The sequence below is a fragment of the Chiloscyllium plagiosum genome, unplaced genomic scaffold, assembly GCF_037043375.1.
Source record: "Chiloscyllium plagiosum isolate Xiang-an unplaced genomic scaffold, Cpla_swu_hap1 HiC_scaffold_18, whole genome shotgun sequence".
NCBI lineage: Eukaryota > Metazoa > Chordata > Chondrichthyes > Orectolobiformes > Hemiscylliidae > Chiloscyllium > Chiloscyllium plagiosum.
This window is the reverse complement of record NW_028270156.1, coordinates 50248318-50269027: the sequence shown is the minus strand read 5'-3', so window position 1 is coordinate 50269027 and position 20710 is coordinate 50248318. Positions and strand designations below refer to the sequence as shown.

At 40.0% G+C, this 20710-nt stretch overlaps 1 protein-coding gene across 3 annotated transcripts in view; it reads left to right on the top strand.

Moving 5' to 3' along the window:
- Positions 1 to 20710, top strand: part of eps8l2 (EPS8 signaling adaptor L2) — a 178622-nt gene that overhangs the window by 125089 nt on the left and 32823 nt on the right. For all 3 annotated transcript variants that reach the window (XM_087996608.1, XM_087996610.1, XM_087996609.1), the window contains exons 5-13: positions 116 to 277; positions 997 to 1146; positions 3121 to 3200; positions 4184 to 4311; positions 4554 to 4636; positions 9939 to 10065; positions 10462 to 10550; positions 12010 to 12084; positions 13562 to 13710. In XM_087996608.1, the coding sequence (XP_087852734.1) occupies positions 116 to 277; positions 997 to 1146; positions 3121 to 3200; positions 4184 to 4311; positions 4554 to 4636; positions 9939 to 10065; positions 10462 to 10550; positions 12010 to 12084; positions 13562 to 13710 (1043 nt within the window). The remainder of the gene's footprint in view (positions 1 to 115; positions 278 to 996; positions 1147 to 3120; positions 3201 to 4183; positions 4312 to 4553; positions 4637 to 9938; positions 10066 to 10461; positions 10551 to 12009; positions 12085 to 13561; positions 13711 to 20710) is intronic.

Genomic DNA, 20710 nt, shown 5'->3' with positions numbered 1-20710 from the left:
CGTTTACTAACAACATGCTAGAAGAACAAAATGCTGAAAGCACTCGGTGAATTAACTGGACCATGTTTGATTGATCAGTAGGACATAAAGACCTATTGTTTGCTTCTGTTTCCAGCATCTCGCCACATTTGCAATGGACAAGAGTGAGTCCATTGTGACAATAGATGATGGCGTCAAGAAACTACTACAGTTGGATTCAAAAGGGAAGGTGTGGACTCAGGAGATGCTGCTGCAAGTGAATGACAAAGCTATTAGACTGCTGGATTGTGAAAGTCAGGTAAAATTATCTAGGATTTTATCTTGACTGATCCAGAGACCATTTGTCAGCTACATAGAATTAGTACAGAATTCTGAAGCAGCAAAATGCACATTCATAGATGGATTCAAAGTTCTTGTCTACATCTTTTGTCCCTAAGTTAATTACATTTTCTATCGGAACTAGCTTGGATGCTTCCCATGAAGATAACATCTGCTAATGTTTACTGTCTGGACTGTATAGGAAAAAATGATTGAGTAGGTTGCTGAAGTGTTACTTGCTTCATACCTCAACTAATGTCAGTCTCTTCAAAAGACACCAGTTTATTTCTTAAAGCTAAAAAAGCTTTGGTTTAATTTTGGGCTGACTTCCAAGTAAGGACATCTGTGCCCCAGTTTTGAGTGCGCACACACCATGTAACATGTAATTCAGTAAGAATTTTCAAATGTCTTGGCAGGCAGATACTGAAATGCTAATAGGAACATCTTTAAACAACTGATGTTAGTATGGCACCCTGTTGTGGACAACCAGGGCCATCTGTTGTAGTGGAGATGTTTTTTTTCCCCAAAGCTTTTATAGTTCATTTATAGTCATGGTTGATTGTGATATTGGATAGATTAATGACCGTCCAAAATATCTGGTAAGCTTTTTTTTTCCTTTTTCTTTGCATGCTTTACTCAATGTTTTGTATTCTGTTTTCTTTACCACCCCTTTCCCACCATGACACCCTGTCTCTATAGGATGAGTTGGAGAACTTTCCACTAAACACAGTGCATCACTGCCAAACTGTACTCAACCAGTCCAAATATTCATCAGTTTTACTGCTCATGTGTCAAGATTCTGATCAGCACAAACCCGATATGCATTTCTTCAATTGTGATGAGGTTGGGGTGAGTAAACTTTGAAGAGAGGAGCCGACCAAAAAGGGTACTTTACTTCTGCAAATGAAAGTTAGTGTTGAAAATGGTAATTTTGTATTGACTAGCCAAATCACAATGATATTATTCATGAACCTTGCTTGTAATATGAGACTTTCCGAGTGATGCAATTTAGATGCAAAGTTGTTTAATAAAAACATTGTGAAATGATATCCATGATTGCAAAAACATTTTATACAATGTATGATGAAATCCTCAAAATAGTTGTGAAGTTCCTGGAAGAATTGTGTATTGCAAAAAAAAAAGTTCTACGTATTGAATTACCAATGGCCCTAATTATAGAACATTACAGTGCAGTAGAGGCCCTTCAGCCCTCAATGTTGTGCTGACCTGTGGAACCAATCTGAAGCCCATGTAACCTATCCTATTCCATTCTCGCCCATATGCCTATCCAATGACCATTTAAATGCCCTTAAAGTTGGCGAGTTTACTACTGTTGCATTCCACACCCCTCCTACTCTCTGAGTAAAGAAACTACCTCTCACATCTGTCCTATACCTATCACTACTCAATTTAAAGCTATGTCCTCTTGTGCTAGCCATCACCATCTGATGTAAAAGGCTCTCACTGTCCACCCGATAAAGCCCTCTGATTATCATGTATGTCTCAATTAAGTCACCTTGTAACCTTCTTCTCTCTAACGAAAACCGCCTCAAGTCCCTCAGCCTTTCCTCATGAGACCTTCCCTCCATACTAGGAGACATCCTAGTAAGTCTCCTCTGAACCCTTTCCAAAGCTTCCACATCCTTCCTATAATGCGGTGACCAGAACTATACGCAATATTCCAAGTGCGACCGCAGCAGAGTTCTGTACAGCTGCAGCATGACCTCATGGTTCTGAAACTTAATCCCTCTGCCAATAAAAACTAACACACCACGTGCCTTCTTAACAACACTATACAGGGGCATGATAGGAGACCTCCATTCCCTAGAGATGGGTAAAAATCCCCGAATCCCATACAAGTAAAGCAGAATCAAATTTATACAGTCAGTGTAAACCCGTGAACCTAGACAAAATGTAATGAGTTACAGGTTGAATAAACCCAATCTGCATACCGATGATTATTCTAATTAACTGACCCCACACCTTTCAGTGAGGTCAGCTTTGTATTACGATGGCAGATGGAAACCCTAGCCCATCACACTCTTGGCTGCTTTATCAACCATTGCTGCCAATGTTTCGAGGTTGATTTTTGTCCTAGTTGGCAAAGAGTACCAAAGATGTAACAGAGTAAACTATGGCATGCAATATTTGTACAACTGAGCATATCTTATCCTTTTGGCATTGTACAGTAGCATCTCAACAAACCAAATACTCAACAATATGAATAAACTGTAATGAAACCATGGTTTTCACTTTCTCCACCAGATGTTAGCCTCATTAAAGGCATTTCATTATACAATTGTTTTGGTGGTGTATATGATTCCATTTCTTTTATTTGCAAAATTATTTTTCTCCTCAGTGCAATGGTTTTCTTCTGGGCCTCATTGTGCCTTGAAGCAAACTGGTAGTTGCAGGTGTTGAAGGGTAAGCATTCAAAGGCTATGTACACATGAAAGGCTGCATTTCTCTATCTGCACCTTTCAATATACTTCATTGGGAATGGTATGAGGTGCAAAAGGAAATCATTGCATAGTAGAGAAAAAATAATTTCACAGACAAACAAAATAGCTCTGTGTGTGTCTATTAGAACAGGTTGAGTATCTTTTTTTATCCAGTTTCCCCCAAAATGCTCACCTCTAATTAATAAACCTTCACCATCTAAGGGCATGTTCTGTAATCTCTGCCTCCTTATTGTTAATACATCCATGCAGAGCACGCCTAGTATATTACACAGGTATGCTTCAATTTTGGAACATATTTGAAGATGAAAGCTATTATTAAATTATGAGACATCGATCACATATTCTGTTTTTTCTTTTGTAGGCTGAGATGATTCATGCTGATGTAGAGAGTGCAATCTCTGACTGCAAAGGAGGACAGAAAATTCGACCTCAGACACTGAAGTAAATAAGTTTAATACAAGAATCTTAAGAGTGGGCAAAAGCCTTTGGTCCAATATTCAAACCCAGTGGTTGACTTGTTCGCACAGTGTGTGTGATGCTGGCAAAATAACTTTCATTGTTCATACCTCATGCTCTAAATAGATATTGGTGGTATTTCACTTTGAATTATAACTGCCTTTATGGGCACATTATTCCTCAATTCATTATCTCTTAGGCAATGCAATAAATTATCTCTTGAATGCATTTAGATTAGATTCCCTACAGTATGGAAACAGGCCCTTCGGCTCAACAAGTCCACACTGACCCTCCGAAGAGTAACCCACCCAGACCCATTTCCCTCTGACTAATGTACCTAACACTACGGGCAATTTAGCATGGTCAATTCACCTGACCTGCACACCTTTGGACTGTGGGAGGAAATTGGAGCACCCGGAAGAAACCCACGCAGACACTGGGAGAATGTGCAACCTCCACACAGTCGCCGGAGACTGGAATCGAACCTGGGACCCTGGTGCTGTGAGGCATCAGTGCTAACCACTGAGCCACCGTGCTATGAAGAAACACTGTTCATTCTGCCACTGCTCTGACTGTCAGGTAGTAGGTTAAAATGAGATAGGGATGGAGAACAGTGACTCATTCATCAATCATCCCTCCCCTCTCTGTGGGAACGTGTCAAACTTTTGTTCAGTACCTGACAACATGAATTGGGATTGGAACCTGAGCAGGACCAAAACAGCAAATATGAATTTGCATTTTTGGCATGATACACTGCAACACCATTACACAGAGCCAACAGGACATCTTATCTGTTTTAAAAGAAAGAAGCGCTATTTGTACCTCACTCAAATTTAAAATTTCCACACCTGATTCTGTCACCTCCTCTAATAATAAAATTAGCAATCGATGAGGTTATTTTATTTAGGTTGGACAGACTTTACCTCCTAGCAGAGAGTTCCATTCGGTAACCATGTTTCTCTCATCAGGGTGAATCAAGAGAAAATGAAGAAGCAGCGGGAGACAATAATCCCATCACCCCCTCAAAGTATTGCACCTGCCCATCCTCCTGGCGTTAAGAGTCGAGCTGCTGCCATAATGGCACCAAGTGGCCCAGGTAATAGATGCATTCAGTATGCTTCAGATGAATACATTGGGAAAGGAGCTCTTGAACAGCGTGTTGCACCCAACCAGCTTGATGCGAGCCTTTGCCTTTGCTTTTTTTATCAGCTGTTTTCTGTATCAAACACATGCTGCAATCTAGAAAAAAAAAGTAAGGAGTTTATTTTTCTTTTTCCCCCATTTGAGGAGGAAGAATGTATTTAATGTGATAGTTAACCCTTGAATGTCTTCCCACAGTGGAACAAGATCGGAGAAGCATCAGTTCACAGGAGCATGAGGAGTCACCTGAAGTTTTGGCGCAAAAGATTGAGAAAGATGTGGTGAGTGATTTGGTATTAATTCTGAAAACATGAGTCCTGAATCTCAGCAAAATGTTTATTTGTAATGCCATTTTCAAAACCTTCAACTGATTTATGAGAATAGATTCTCTAATTATTATCTGTTTATGACCTTTCAGGAAGTTGACGAATTGCTTTTGGGATGAAGAGATTCGAATGTAGGAAAATTACATCCTCCAGATAATGGGAAAGAAATATATGAACAAATTCATCTGCAAATTTTAGAATCATGTCTGAAATGTAAATAATTAGCAATAAGGGATTTAATTCTCTTAAAATAAATCAAAGAACTGTGAATGCTGGAGATCTGAAACAAAAGCTGAAATTGCTGGAGAAATTCAGTGGGTCTGGTGGCATCTGTGGAGAGAAAAACATAGTTAAACATTTTGAGTCCAGTGACCCTTCACCATCCAGCGATGAGGCTTAGTGGTTAACACTGCTGCCTCTCAGCACCAGGAACCTATGTTCGAATCCACTCTGTATGGAGTTTGCATATTCTTCCCATGTCTGTGTGGGTTTCCTCCAGGTGCTCCAGTTTTCTCCAACAGTTCAGAGTTGTGTAGGTTAATTGCATTGGCCGTGTTAAATTGCCCATAGTGTTTATGGATGTGTAGGAGTTGATGGGCCAAATGGCCAGCTTCCAAACTATAGGGATTCTAAAAGATCCCACAGTGCTTTTTTTTTTAAGAATAAGTTTGGGAATTATCCTTGAATATCCTAGACAATGTTTTTCTTTCAATCTACATCACAAAACTGATTGTCTGGCATCATCGCAATTCTTGTTTATAAAAGCTTGCTGTGTGCAAATTGACTTCTGCATTTCCTACATTACAACAACCACTAATCTGCAAATGTAGTTAACTGATAGTTATGAAAACCACTTTGGAAAAGAAAGACACTTCTAACATTGAAAATCTCTGAGGAATATGTTCTAGAGATCTGGTCTCCAAAATTTAGTATTATGCTACTTGATGCATATTCTCACTAAGATGTCTGGTAGTTTAGTTACTTTTACTATTGCTGAAACTTCCATTTGAGTAAAGTAAAAGATCAACCAGTAATTCAGAGATCTTACAAAAATGACTAAATATAGCAATTTTCACCAATATTCATGAAGAATTATATCACTCGTTATCCTGAGATGTGTCTTTATGGACTGTGTTGTACAGTGTGGAAGGAACTGCGACCTCCACAAAGGCTTTTGTAATAATTAAGCTACTATACTTCTTTCATAGTAAGGAGGGAACCTATGAAAAGTGATACCTATGAAAAGTTTTAGTAATACGTAAAGTCCAAAGATACATTTTCCCATGATTCACCTTTGCGAAAAGCCAAGATAAACAGCTGAAAGCATCATCATTAGTTGGAAATGGTCAGACCAGTTTAATCAAGTAATCCTGATTCCTCAAATTCCATTTTCAAAGCATGGACTTGATGGCCTGAATCGTTTTATTCCATGGGGTAATGACTCTGGTGGGAATCGGTTTAGTTCAGTTGGCTGGGTTGTCAGTTTACAGAGCGGTGTTATGCCAACGGCGTGGGTTCAATTCCCATCACCAGTTTGAAGTTATCATGAATGACTCTCCTTCTCAACCTTTTCCCTTCCTTTGCCTGAGCCTTGGTGACCCTCAGGTAAATCATCACCAGTTGCTTCTCTAATGAGAGAGCACCCCCTATAGTCTGGTAGGACTATGGTGATACAACAATGTTTGACTCAATAGAGTTGATTGGGAATCCCTATTTCCCTTGATCAAAGTGTCCACAAACAATGGGGATAGATTCAAAATAAGATAATGGAAATCTAGATGGAATTTGAGGAAAATGTTTTCTGCAGAGATTAATGAGAATCTAATGTTCACTGGCTGATAAAAGCAGAACCCCAGATAATGTAAGCATTTTTAAAATATTGGATACAGAACTGGCTCAAAGGTAGAAGACAGAGGGTGGTGGTGGAGGGTTGTTTTTCAGACTGGAGGCCTGAGACCAGTGGAGTGCCACAAGGATTGGTGCTGGGTCCTCTATTTTTTGTCATTTACATTTGGATGCGAGCATAAGAGGTACAGTTAGTAAGTTTGCAGATGACACCAAAATTGGAGGTGTAATGGACAGTGAAGAGGGTTACCTCAGATTACAACAGGATCTGGACCAGATGGGCCAATGGGCTGAGAAGTGGCAGATGGAGTTTAATTCAGATAAATGCGAGGTGCTGCATTTTGGGAAAGCAAATCTTAGTAGGACTTATACACCTAATGGTCAGGTCCTAGGGGGTGTTGCTGAACAAAGAGACCTTGCAGTGCAGGTTCATAGCTCCTTGAAAGTGGATTCGCAGGTAGCTAGGATAGGGAAGAAGGCATTTGGTATGCTTTCCTTTATTGGTCAGAATATTGAGTACAGGAGTTGGGAGATCATGTTTTGGCTGTACAGGACATTGGTTAGGCCACTGTTGGAATATTGCATGCAATTCTGGTCTCCTTCCTATCGGAAAGATGTTGTGAAACTTGAAAGGGTTCAGAAAAGATTTACAAGGATGTTGCCAGGGTTGGAGGATCTGAGCTATAGGGAGAGGCTGAACAGGCTGAGGCTGTTTTCCCTGGACTGTCGGAGGCTGAGGGGTGACCTTATAGAGGTTTACAAAATTATGAGGGGCATGGATAGGATAAATAGGCAAAGACTTTTCCCTGGGGTCGGGTATCCAGAACTAGAGGGCATAGGTTTAAGGTGAGAGGGGAAAGATATGAAAGAGACCTACGGGGCAACTTTTCCACGCAGAGGGTGGTACATGTATGGAATGAGCTGCCAGAGGAAGTGGTGGAGGCTGTTACAATTGCAACATTTAAGAGACATCTGGATGGGTATATGAATAGGAAGTGTTTGGAGGGATATGGGCCGGGTGCTGGCAGTGGGACTAGATTGGGTTGGGATATCTGGTCGGCATGGACAGGTTGGACTGAAGGGTCTGTTTCCATGCTTCACATCTCTATGACTCTATGCACCACAGGCTAAGAACTGGAAGGTGGGACTAGGCTGCATAGCCACTGGTCAGCAGACATGATGGTCCAAATAGAAATTTACAACATTTAAGGGGCTATTATTCTCAAATGGATCACAAAAATAAGAGAAAAAAATGAAGGAACTACAGAATTGTGAAGTTATGGGGATGAGGATTTGGAGACTCTAAAATGAATCTTAATGTAACACAAGACGGGGGGAAAAAAGAGAGGTGACGAGTTTAAAAGAACGCATTAAAAGAAGGAACAGCATGTGAACCATGTACTCTAAGAAAACAAAAAAAGAATATTCAAAGGAGAAGTACACATAGTGATGTAGATACGTTGGAGAGATCATGGAGAAGAATTGTTGACTTGGAAAGAGGAAGGTTACCATGGGACATTAGAATTCTGAACTATAAAAGGTTGCATTTCATAGTTTCAAATGAGTTATCAATGAGCAAATGGGAACAAGTTAAAAAAACTTGGGTGGTCTCTGATTTTATGTATAGTTAAAAATTGTTAACAAAGCTTTTAGCACAAATGGAAGCTGATCATATTGGAAGCAATATTGGAAATGAAGACAGCAGAACATTGGTTCTGGTTAGAGAAAATAGTATGCCTGAAAAGGGAAACTGATGAAGTAAAGGAAAGAGTAGCACCATCAAAGGTAAGAGATGGTAACTGTTCTGTAGCTAGAACAGTGTTGTGTTCAACCCCCTAGACATTTGACACATAAATGTCTCTTGGGCAGTTATCCCTCGCAGCAATGCAGCAACCAAAAATTCTATGTAGATAGATACACGCTTCACCTCTGTAAAAATGCAATCCCTTACTCCCAATTCCTCTCCTGCTGCAACTGCTCCCAGAATAATTCAGCTCCAGGATATCCCAGATGTCCTCCTATTTCAAGGACCGCAATTTCGCCTTCCACATGAGCAACAATGCCATCCAGCACATTCCCTCCACTTCTTGCAACTCTGCCCTCGACCCCATCCCTCCTCACCTTCCACCCAGATACAACATGTCATCCTCCACTATTTCTGCCACCTACAATAAGATCCCACCATCAAAAATATATTTCCCTCCCCACCCCATCCGCATTCCGCGACTCCCTCGTTTGGTCCACACTCCCCACCAATCCACCCTCGGCATCTTCCTCTGCTGCTGCACATGGTGTAAAACCTGCACCCTCACCTCCCTCCTCACCTCCATCCAAGGCCCCAAAAGATCCTTTATCAATTTATCAGAGATTTTCCTGCACATCCACCCACCTAATTTACCATATCCATTACTCTCAATGTAGTCTCCTGTACAGCAGGGAGACAGGTTGCCAACTCACAGAGCATTTCAGGGAACATCTCCAGGTCCACATGTATCAACCGACCATAGGACATAGGAGTGGAAGTAAGGCCATTCACCATTTAATCATGGCTGATGGGCATTTCAACTCCACTTACCCACACTCTCCCCATTGCCCTTAATTCCTTGCGAGATCAAGAATTTATCAATTTATCAATCCCACCGCCCTGTGGCCGACCACGTCAACTCCCTCTCCCACTCCCATGAGGATGTACAAATTCAGGGCCACCTCCACCGCCAAATCAAAGCCACCTGATGACCGGAGGAAGAACGCCTCATCTTCTGCCTTGGGACTCTTCAACCACACGACCTCAACATTGACTTCACCCATTTCCAAATCTCCCCTACCCCCACCTCCTCCCAGATCCAACCCTCCAACTCAGCATTGCACTCTTGACCTGACCAACCTGTCCATCTTCCTTTCCACCTACCCGTTCCACCCTCCCCATTGACCTATTACAATCACCTCCCACCTGCATCTACCTATCGCCTTCCCACCTACCTTCTGCCCAGCCCCATTCCCAATCCCCCTATTTATCTCTCGAGCCCCTTCCTCTTCACATTCCTGATGAAGGTCGTACGTCCAAAACGTCGACTCTCCTGCACTTCGGATGCTGCCTGACCTGCTGTGCTATTACAGACCACACTTTTCAACTCTGACTCTCCAGTATCTGAAGCCCTCACTTTCTCCTTTTATAAATAACAGCATGTTCACAGATGTGGGAAAGAATTTAAAAGGGTTGTGCACATAATAAAGTTGTCGCACACATCAAAACAAATACTCTCGATCATAACTGCAGTGTTCTAAAGGATAGTTCTTAACCTGTTACAGTGATCTTCCTCCTTTTAATGATCAGTCCATATTTACCTGCACTATGATTTAGTCCTTGTCAATGTCACTAAAGTCATCATGCTAAACTTTTTTTTTTCAACAGCAAATTCTAAATTGCACACTGGATGACATTGAGTTCTTTGTAGCCAAACTTCAAAAGGCTGCAGAAGCATACAGTCAATTGAACCAAAGAAAAAAATCAAAGAAGAATAAGAAAAAGGCACCAGCAGGTATGAAACTGCTTCTCTTGCCTCTCACCTTATATTCTCCTACTTTCTTCTGTTTTTTTCATTCTCACTCCTCTTTCCTCCTATTTGCTCCTCACTTATGCCACTTTATCAATCCAAATTTCCTCTTTTTGTTTCTTCATTCCACATTTCCGTCCTCATTTGTTCTGTTCTTTGTATTTTCATTTTACAAAGTCCTATTGGAAAAAGCTGCCTGTTACCAAAAAAATAAAATTGTAAAGCATTTCCTGTATGAGTGACCTGTTTTAATTCTTGTGATGTATGTACCAGAGTTATCATTATAATGCACTTGCCATGTACATGACATAAAGTAACTATGAGTAGTACCAAATCAGTGAACTTTTGCATGTCATTTTTCTCTCCTTCACTATTTCACAGAGGGTATGCTTACTCTGAGAGCAAAGCCACCATTGCCAGCGGAATTCACTGACTGTTTGCAAAAGATCAAGCTGACCTTGAATCTTTTGGTAAGAACTCAACTGGGTGGCATGGGGATCATTATAATATATGAGGCAATATTTAATTAATTTTTCTTGAGGTCGCATACCTGGCTTCAAGCCCCAACTACTCCAGACCTGTATAATCACATCACTGAACAGGTTGATTCGAAAATATCTACACACAGGATAATGGGGGGAAAAAAGGTTGTGAAGGCATGGCTTGTACATTAGGCTGGTCAGTCTTTCTCAACAGTGTGCTTTTCTGAAAATGTAACCTGATTGTTAGTGGCTTGACAATTAGTGGGATCCAATTAGTGCTGTTGCATGTTATTCACCAGTTTAGAAAACAGCCTGATTTTGATCTTAATTGGAAATTAATAGTGAGCAGTTTCTACACAGGGTATCTGATCTGCAACAGTACTTTTACATTTGTGTGATAGGCTGTAAATCTAAATACCAGTAACATACTTGAGCATGGCCATTCAAGTAGAGTTGCCTGTCCCCCTCAGTAATCAACAAAGCAAATGGAATTCTGAATTCTATTATTGTTAGAATTGTTTAAAAATACTTGTCTGCTTACCCTATATCATAATGCTGAGGCATAACATGACCATATATTTGTGTCTTTACCATGTATTCAATCTCTCATTCTGACAAACTGAGCCTAATGAACAAGTCATGGCTTCACAACCTTCATTTCCACTGTCCTGTGTGTAGATATTTTCGAATCAACCTGTTCAGTGATGTGATTATACAGCACTGGAGTAGCTGGGGCTTGAAGCCAGGTATCCCACCTGAGCAAACATTTGGTAAGGTGAGGCAGATACAAACCAAGAATATGATTCCATTCCCCAGGAAGCACCAAATGTGGGAGTGTTATGATTGGACTTAATTGAACCCTTATTTCATCACATCTGTAGGACAAGTTGATTTTTAAGTTTTTGAGTATTCTGATCTGGTAGATTTAGTCAATTTAAAAACTATCTGTCAGTGCCCCTATGCACAAGGAATAGTAAAGGATGGACCTTTCTTCTATGTAGAACTGATTATAGATACATTTTAATTTAATACTTGAGATTAATGGATTTCTGTAATCCAAAGATGCTAAAGGAAATGCCACAAGTACAGAAATTAGGTTTCATGATCTCATTGAATGCAGAACATGTGCCAGGTACTGAATAGTCTACTTCTGTTCCTCTCTTAAAACTGTTTGTTAGTTTATGTCACTGCCTGAATATCAATTTTGTGGAAATAAATTGGAAACACATGAGTACAACTCCTAATAGTCCACAACATTTAGCTGCTATCAGGATAAGAAAGCAACAAATATTGACAATATTGTTTGTTGATATTATACTGTAGCTTATTAATATGCCTTAATAATATTGTAATCAATGGCATGTCTTGACTAGAAAATTGTTTGCCAATGGTTACTAATTCTTTGGATTGACGAGCACTCAGTAATCTACATCGTTGTTGTTTCTAGGCTAAACTAAAAAGGCACATTCAAAATCCAACTGCAGTGGAACTGCTTCACTTCCTATTTGGACCACTTGATTTGGTAAGGTAACACATTACAATGAGGAGAGGGCAACTTGTAGATTTACTGTTGGGCAAACTGTGGAGTGAGAACCTTTGGGGAGATGTTCGTCATCTGACAGTCACTAGCAACAACATCCTTGTGATGATGCTGTGGCTTTAAGAGGTGTATTTTGTCCTGTTTTGTTCTAAAGAGAGGTTTTAAGTCAGCGGCACCGAGCTGTCTACTTGGAAAGTAAACAGCTTGTGAGGCCTTGTCATTTTTTAAATGTTGGAACAATAGAAGCAGCTTGGTTGGACATGGCCAGCTCACAGACCAGGGTTTCTAAGTTTTTTTAAAAAAGTTTTTAGGGTTAGCTTTAATGGTTGCTGTTGGCGTCTCAACAAGGCAGAAGGTGCTGAGGTTTTGTAGAAGTAGAAGCTATCTTTTCCCTCTCTGTTATAGCTAGAAGATGGGGTTTCTCTCTGCTGTTGGGTTACCTGTGAGACAAATCTATTTTTCTAATTTGCCTTTTTGCTAAGACATTTATACATGGGATGTTACTATGTTGGAAGAGTTAATTAGCAATAGTTGCTGTATCTATCATTCTGTTACATTTTCCAAGAGAGTTAAGTTATTCTAAATTCCTCCTTTTTTATTTATACATAGTGTTCAAATAATTTGTGTTTTGCTTAACATCGACTACTTTGCCCAGTCACATCGCATCTGGAACACAGCACTTCTCATTTGCCTTTAAAATAAGTAGTAGTTAGAGTCTAGACTACCTTACTAAAATATTTTGAGGGGGTCTGGCCTGGTCCGTAACACTTGTTCTAAATACTAATGTATAAATGAGGCAAGGTGCATATGCTATTGTCACGTTTGAAAGCCTGAGCTTTAGATTAGCTGAAACATTTGTGTTCAGAACAGGTTAACATCCATTGAAAAATCCATCTCCGAAATGAAGGAGGAACAAATGGGCAAAGGTTGTTGTCTTAGGTAATTTGGTGAAATTAGATTTGGTAGAAAATTTATAAAATTTTAAACATCAGGAGAATGCTTTCTCCTGCACCTCATCCTCCTCCACCGTTCCCCTGAGCAAAAGGGCATTTAAAAATTTAAAAACCCAACCTGTCCACATAACAGTTTAAACAAAGGCTGCTCAAGGATGAACAAATATTATGCTCTTCAGTGTTGGGTTGATGACCAAAATATTTTAAAGAAGTTGTGTGGCTCCATTTTAATGTTACTTTTTAGTTTGTTGCTGCAAGAAACCTCAAGAAACTTGACAGTTGAAGTGAGGTGTGAAGGATAAACACCTAAGTGCCTGGAAAACACTGTTTTTAGACCAGGAAAGGTCCTTTAAGCTATCTGAAAAACTCCATGTTCACACCCCTCCATTTCAATCTGCCTGACCTTGTTATGAATCAGACAATTTGATAGCAATACATTGGCAATGAGTTTGTCCTTTTACACCTTTGTTTTGATTTTGATTCCTATGTGGTGTTGTATTGGGTAGGTTGTTCAGGCCATCGGAGGTCCAGACATACCCAGGACCATCATAAGCCCGCTGCTTTCCAAAGATGCAACAGAATTTCTCAGAGGCCACCTCCATGCAAAGGAGGTGAAGCTGTGGGAGTCACTGGGTGAGGCATGGACCAGGTCCAGGTGAGAAAACTAGACCCGATTTTCTGCAAGATGCCAACTGCAAAACTAAGGGAATGATCGTATCGTGTATTTAAGAATGCATACTGCATGGAGAATCAATGTTCATTGTGCAGCAAATGATTTGGTGGTGAAGTAATTGAGAAATTTGGTTCTGAAGCCACTGGATTTGTGTTGGTGCCTAAGAAATGGGTACAGGTTCCCCTGGCATCACCTACACAGCTTGTCTTTCTCTCAAACATTGACATCTGCACTCTGCTGTAGTTGGAAATTCAGAGACAGACATGGGATGTATGGTTGCACATGTTAATTAATTTCCAGTAATTTACTGCTGTGTAATGAATATATATTGTTACTGCTGACAGTGCAAAGCTACATGCAGTTGGGAAGAGAGATCAATCTGGTATTAAGATTTCCATAACAGCTGCTGACTTGGCTCTACCACAGCTGGAATAATTCAAGTCTGAGAAGGGGAATGAGCTGCATAAGGAATAACTTTAACTCCCAGCTGGAGTCTGACATCTTTGTGATCTGTGTTGAGTGCTCAGCTCTCTCCATCAGAGGCTCCGGCCTAGATTTCCCTTCTGGAGTTCAGGAGAGCACATTTCTTTCCTGATGGATTCGCCTGCCTTACTCAGGATAGAATCAAGTGCTATTGCAGTGTGTCAAAACGAGCAGAGGGAATGAAGTGACAAATGGATGCCCTTTATTTGAACTGCTCCTCCACAATTCCTGTCCAGTATGTGAGTCTCTGCTGCATTGTGCCTCAACGTAATGTTCAATCCTATTTCTAGCAGGAATTCTGATAACATTGGCTGATTGTTAGAGATAAACCTCAGAGACAATTCTCAAACTTTTAAAATTGGCACTTTTTTTTATATAGACACTCCTTGAAAAACACTAACATGCTCTCAGGAGTCTCTTAACACTGCCAAACAGCCTTACCAGATACTGATGTCCATGAAGCTTTGAGTATGTGGAATCATCTTAAATCTCTGGCCGTTGTGACCATAGAGTCTGCCATGAAATTTACTGGTCCATCACAGGGGCCAGAGATTGCTGGAAAGACTCCTGGATGGGAATGCAGTAGCAGGCAGTGGTGTCCAGGTCATAGAACAGTATAGTACAGGAACAGGTACTCTGACCCACAATGATGTCATGTTAAACTAATTCCACCTGGCTGCACGTGGTCCATATCCCTCTATTCCCTGTCTGTTCATGTTTCTGGCCAAATGCCTGTTCAATATGGCTATTGTATTTGCTTTGAGCACCTCCCCTGGCAACACGGTCCAGGAACCTACCCCTCTGTGTAAAAAAAAAAAAAATCTTTCCTCGCACATCTCCTTTCAACTTTCCCCCTCCAACCTTACACCTATGTCCCCTAGTATTTGACATTTCCACCATGGGGGGGGAAAAGAAAGACTCTGACTGCCCACCCCATTCCATGTCTCTCTCCAATTTTATATACTTCTATCAAGTAGCCCCTCAACCTCTGGAACTCTAGCAAAAACAATTCAAATTTGTCCAACCTCTTCTTACAGTTAATACACTCCAATCCAGTCCTGGTAAGCCTCATTTACACCCTCTCCAAACCTCCACGTCCTTCCTGGAGAATGAGGACCTGAACTTCACATAATACTTCAAATGATTCCTAACGAAAATTTTATACAGCTGCAACATGACTTGCCAACTTTTATACTGAATGTCCAATTGATGAGGGCAAGCATGGCTGTAAGCCTTGCTTGCCACCTGATCCACTTCTGTCACTCTGACACCCCAACATCCCTGTGCATATCAATGCTCCTAAGGATCCTGCCATTTACAGTATACCTTTCTCTTGCACTTGACCTCCCAAAACTTTTGTCTGGATTAAATTCCATCTGCCATTTCTATGCCCAATTTTTCAACTGATCTATATTCTTCGATAACCTTCCTCACTAACAACAGTGGTGCTAATTCTGCAAACTTATGAATCAGGTAACCTGCATTTTTTGTCCAAAGCATCTATATTACAAATATCAGAGGTCCTAGCACAGACATGAATCCTTGCAGAACACCACAGCTCCCAGACATCCAGTTTAAAAAAACACCCCTCCTCAACTATCCTTTCTCTTCTATGATCAAGCAAATTTTGCATCCATCTGTGCATCCCATATGACTTAATCTTCTGGACCAGTCTACAAAGAAGTCAATCCTTTATTGAAGTTCATGTTGACAACATCCACTACCCGACCTTTGTCATTCCTAAAAAAACTCGACCAAATTTGAGAAAAGAAACCCCAACACAAACCCATGTTGACTACCACAATAAGTCCATTCTTTTCCAGGTATGAGTAAATACTGTTCCAAAGAACCTTCTCACTGGCCTATACATTCCTGGATTGTCCCTGTTGCTCTTAAATAAAGCAACAACATTGACTAGTCTCCAGTCTTTTGGAACCTTGCCAGGCTAAGAAGGACACCGAGATCCCTGTCAAGTCTCCAGCAATATCTGCCTTTGCCACCTTCAGTATTCTGGGATAAATCCCATCAGGGCTTGGGGACTTATCAACCTTGATATTTTTCAAGACACCCAACACCTCCACCTTCTTTAAAATGGTATGGTCTGGAATATCCATCTACCTGTCCTTAATCTCACTATGTTTTTCTTCTTGGTGAATAGCAATGTAGAGTAATACCTAGAAGAATAAAAGATCATTTGTAAAACTTTGGAACACATTGGTCGACTAAAGGGTCAAAAGATTTGTAAGAGAAGCATTATGGGCCTGCTAACTGTCAGTTGGCTTCCCAGTGTAGGGAATAGTAACTTAAGGAATAAGAGCAACTACAGTCAATTTGACCTACTCTTGCATCCATTCCCTGGCTGAGGTTCTTCAATTTGTTATGATTCCAGACAGCATATCCCAAATCGTTAAAACTCCCAGGCACAGGGGTTAAATAAGCTCTCCTTCATTATTCACCCATTCCTTTGCTTGGTGACAATAAGATTAATTTTAAAGAATCCATTCCCTTATGGATGCCTTTCTCCAGACCATGTTAATTTATTAATCAAGGGCCCTCTCCAGTTCTAAAATGTTAACTCTGCTTTCTCTCCACAGATGCTGCCAGACCTGCTAAGTTTCTGCAGCAAATTTCTGGTTTTGTTTCAGATTGCTGGCTTCTGCAGTTGTTTGTTCCTTTTGGCTGGCTGGCAGCACCAAAATGAGCCAGATAAATGTTTGTTTTTCCATTTCTTTACCTGTACTACAGGAGTGTTTGAGAATTCTCAAACTGTGATCTTTTGAGCTCACTAGTCTGCATACTGGTATGTCAGAACTAATATACACAGAACAGAAGTTGCAGTCAGTGTTTAATGCTGTGTTGTATATCCCTGGAAGGGTAAAACATGTTTGTAGGATAGGCGTAGTGAATAGTCAGACCTCCATTATCTCCATTATCTCTTCATCTTTCTATGTTGAGATATAGCTGGCAACATACAGGTGTGACATTCCATGGGCCCATACAGGACTCTGCCAGGCAGTCACTATATTTGCATTCACAGTTATTTCTTGCCTGTAGCAGCTCCTTTTCTAAAAAAGAATATATGTTAGAATTAAAAGTCTGACATCTCTATAAGTAGTTCATCATCATGACATTTTTGAGCCTGATTGCTCTAGGTGCACCACCATGCATTGGGTCCTTGGGTGAGCCTATGATAGACCATAGAAACTATGATGCTTAGAGATTGTGCTCATGTGAGCTGTCTCCCTTGCAATGGCCTTGTGAAAACTGAATGAATGTTTGATCTCCAAAAGGACATTCAGGAAGCCTCAACAATAACTCAGCTACAATGGATCCCGATCTATCTTCTAGCCATTGTGCTGGACTCCTGACAAAGATGAAATTAGAGGTTCATAGAATGGTCATGAATCTTCAGCTTCCACAATACCAATAAGGATCTCTCTACCAGTAATGTTGCATTATTGTTTACACTCTGTGAAACTGCTTTTCATGCAATTTTTCTTTGTTCCTCTCCAAAAGCAGTTGATAGTTTCAAGGGTATCAACTTATTCCCGAAACTGGGTCCTCGTATAATACCTGTCCCTTCAATTTCTCCTCCACAACTTCCGCATGTCTCCTCACAGAAATTCCTCTGTATTTTATTCTATTGAGCTACATCATGAGTATCAACAAACATTATCACTTTGAAGTATCAAATTAGGGCCTTTTTAACCTCTTCATCTTACACCTAACACTTTGAATAGGCAGTAATTAGACAGCGATCAGGTGCAATAGCGATTCATTGTGTTTTATATTTTTCTTCATTCATTCATTCATTCATGGAATAAGGGCATCACTGACTAGATCAGCATTCATTGCCTATATGTAATTGCCCAGAGGGCAGTTAAGAATTAGCCAGTGAACCAGATGGATTTTTCCTGATACAATGGATTGTATTGGCAATGGATTCATGGTCATCATTAGACTCTTAATTCTAGATTTTTATTGAATTCACATTCCACCATTTGCCATGGCAAGATTCAAACCCGGGTACCCAGAACATTATCTAGGTTTCTAGGTTAACAGTCTAGTGATAATACCAATAGACCATTGCTCCCATTTTGGCAACACAATATTAATTGTTGCAGTTCTGTCACTGTCGGCTGACTTCAATATGCAGGTCTGGATTTTCTACAGAGAAATGGGTATGAGGTGTGGTGAATTTTGCCTGAACCCACAATTCTAGCTTGAACCTGCAAAAACCAACTGCCTTGTCTTGTTGGTGGCAAACATAGTCTCAGATGGACCTGCTATGGTAGTGATGGGTGGCAGATGACAAAGCTCAAAAATGAGAAGGCCCACTGTTTACTGGGACATAGGACCACTTGTATTCCTGTAGGCTCTCCATTTCACTTTCTCACAGAACAATACATTCCTCTGTTTTATAACTTTCTGCATTCTTTTCTCAATTTAAATACTAAGCAGCTCCTCTGTTCTGCCTATAAAAGTGCATAACCTCACATTTTCCCCACATTATGTTCCATCTGCTAAGTTTTAAAATCATCACTTAACCTGTCTATATCCCTCTGCAGCCTCTTTATGTCAACCACATTACTTCACTTCCCACCTATTTCTGTGTCATCTGCAAACCTGACAATAGTACATTTACTTTTCTCATCTAAGTTATTAATATATGTAATCAGTAATTGTGGCCTGAACATTGATCCCTGGCTGTCATCCTGAAAATGCCTCCCTTATTCGAAATCTGTTTTCTATTAGATAGCCAAACCTCTTTCCAACATTACTTACTTCAAAATTATATCATCTGAGTAACAGAAGTTCCTGATTTTTGTTTTAATTCATGGTGTGCTGGCATTCAGACATAACTAGCAAGAATTACAGCATTCAGGAGCGATAAGAAGAATATAGTATTGTATAAACTAGCGCATTTTCAAACTTCACATTTGTAGGAATAAGTAGACAGGTGCTATTGGACTAGAGCCTTTATGTAATGTATAATGTAAAACCCTCCCTGTAGTTTCATTTGAAGTCAGTGATGCATCAGCACATGTAAACTCAAGGGTATTATTCCATTACCATATATTTAAAGCCATGGTTCTTCTATTTTACATTAATGGGAGCGTCAGCAAAGGTAACATTGCAAACCTGATATATAATGGTAAAGAAAGAAAACACTTTAATGATTCAGATATGAGCTGTCATTAGATTTGAGAGATTAACCTGTCCTCAGTTACACACAGATCGATTTCCTATATGTTTCCCATATTCGCTAATTCTGTTTTGCTTTTCTAGTATCCACGTTTGTAAAAAATGTAGTAGTGCCACCTTCAGTGCAGTGCTTGTATTGCAGTATCTAATTCTCGGTTTAGCCTTTGAGAGGATGAGACAAAGTTCTCGTTGATAGAAATAACATTCTGCACTTGTTTTTTGACATCTTTGATTAACCCAAATCTATAATGATTAACATTTATAGTTGCGCAGTATTTTACATCAAGGAAATACATTTAGAGAGAAGCACATGAGAGACAAACTGAGATAATGGAAGGCCCATAGATTGAGGTGACAAGTTAGAAATATAAGAACAGGGAGAGGTCATTTAACCTCTTGAGCCAGTTCCATGATTATTGAGATCATGGCTCATCTGCAGCTCCTTTTGTTAGACATGTCTTTGTCCTATTTCTGTTAATGTCTTTGAGTAACAGAAATTGATTAAACTTACATTTGAAATGGACAATTAAACTCCTTTCAATTACTGTTTGCAGAAGAACTCCAAATGCCTAGCATCTTTTGTGTAATGAAGTATTTCGTAAGTTCGCACACAAGAAGTTTGGCTTTCATTTTTAGACAAAGCCCCTTTGTCATTGGTCCTTCATATGGCAGAAATGGTTTTTCTACATATGTTAATGAGGACTAATAAAATTAGAATCAGTGAGGAAAGGAGTCAGAAATAATCAATATTGAGAGAATGAAAAATATTGTGCAAGACATATAAAGACAGTAGTGTGAAGAAAAACCAATTATGGAGAATAAAGCAAAGCTGAGATCCAAGCAGGGACACTTACGGGAACAGTGAATGGTTTGTCTGAAGGCTTTGCCATGAGGCTAAATTAACATACTGTACAGAGCTGAGAGATACATGAAGATTATTGCATAGAAATAAGTATAATGAAAGAATTCAGACAGGAACAGAAAACCTGAACTGTTCTCCATTTCTATCCCCTCCACGTCTCTGGAGACACATTTGACCTGAAAGAAACTGCATTGTGGTTCAGAATTCTCAGTGTAGTCTGACATGCCAAGTACAAGCTTATGTAAATGTTAGATCTTACTTCTAAATCTTCAGAATGTTCATTCAAATCCCATGCCAGAATTCTGTTCTTGAGGTCTTTCTTTTTACAAATTGGCTGCCATTCTGGTGTATAAAGTAACAATACTAATAGATCATAGGATTTGATAGCTGTCCAGCATTCTGATAGTCTGAGTGCATGTGGACAGATTTTTT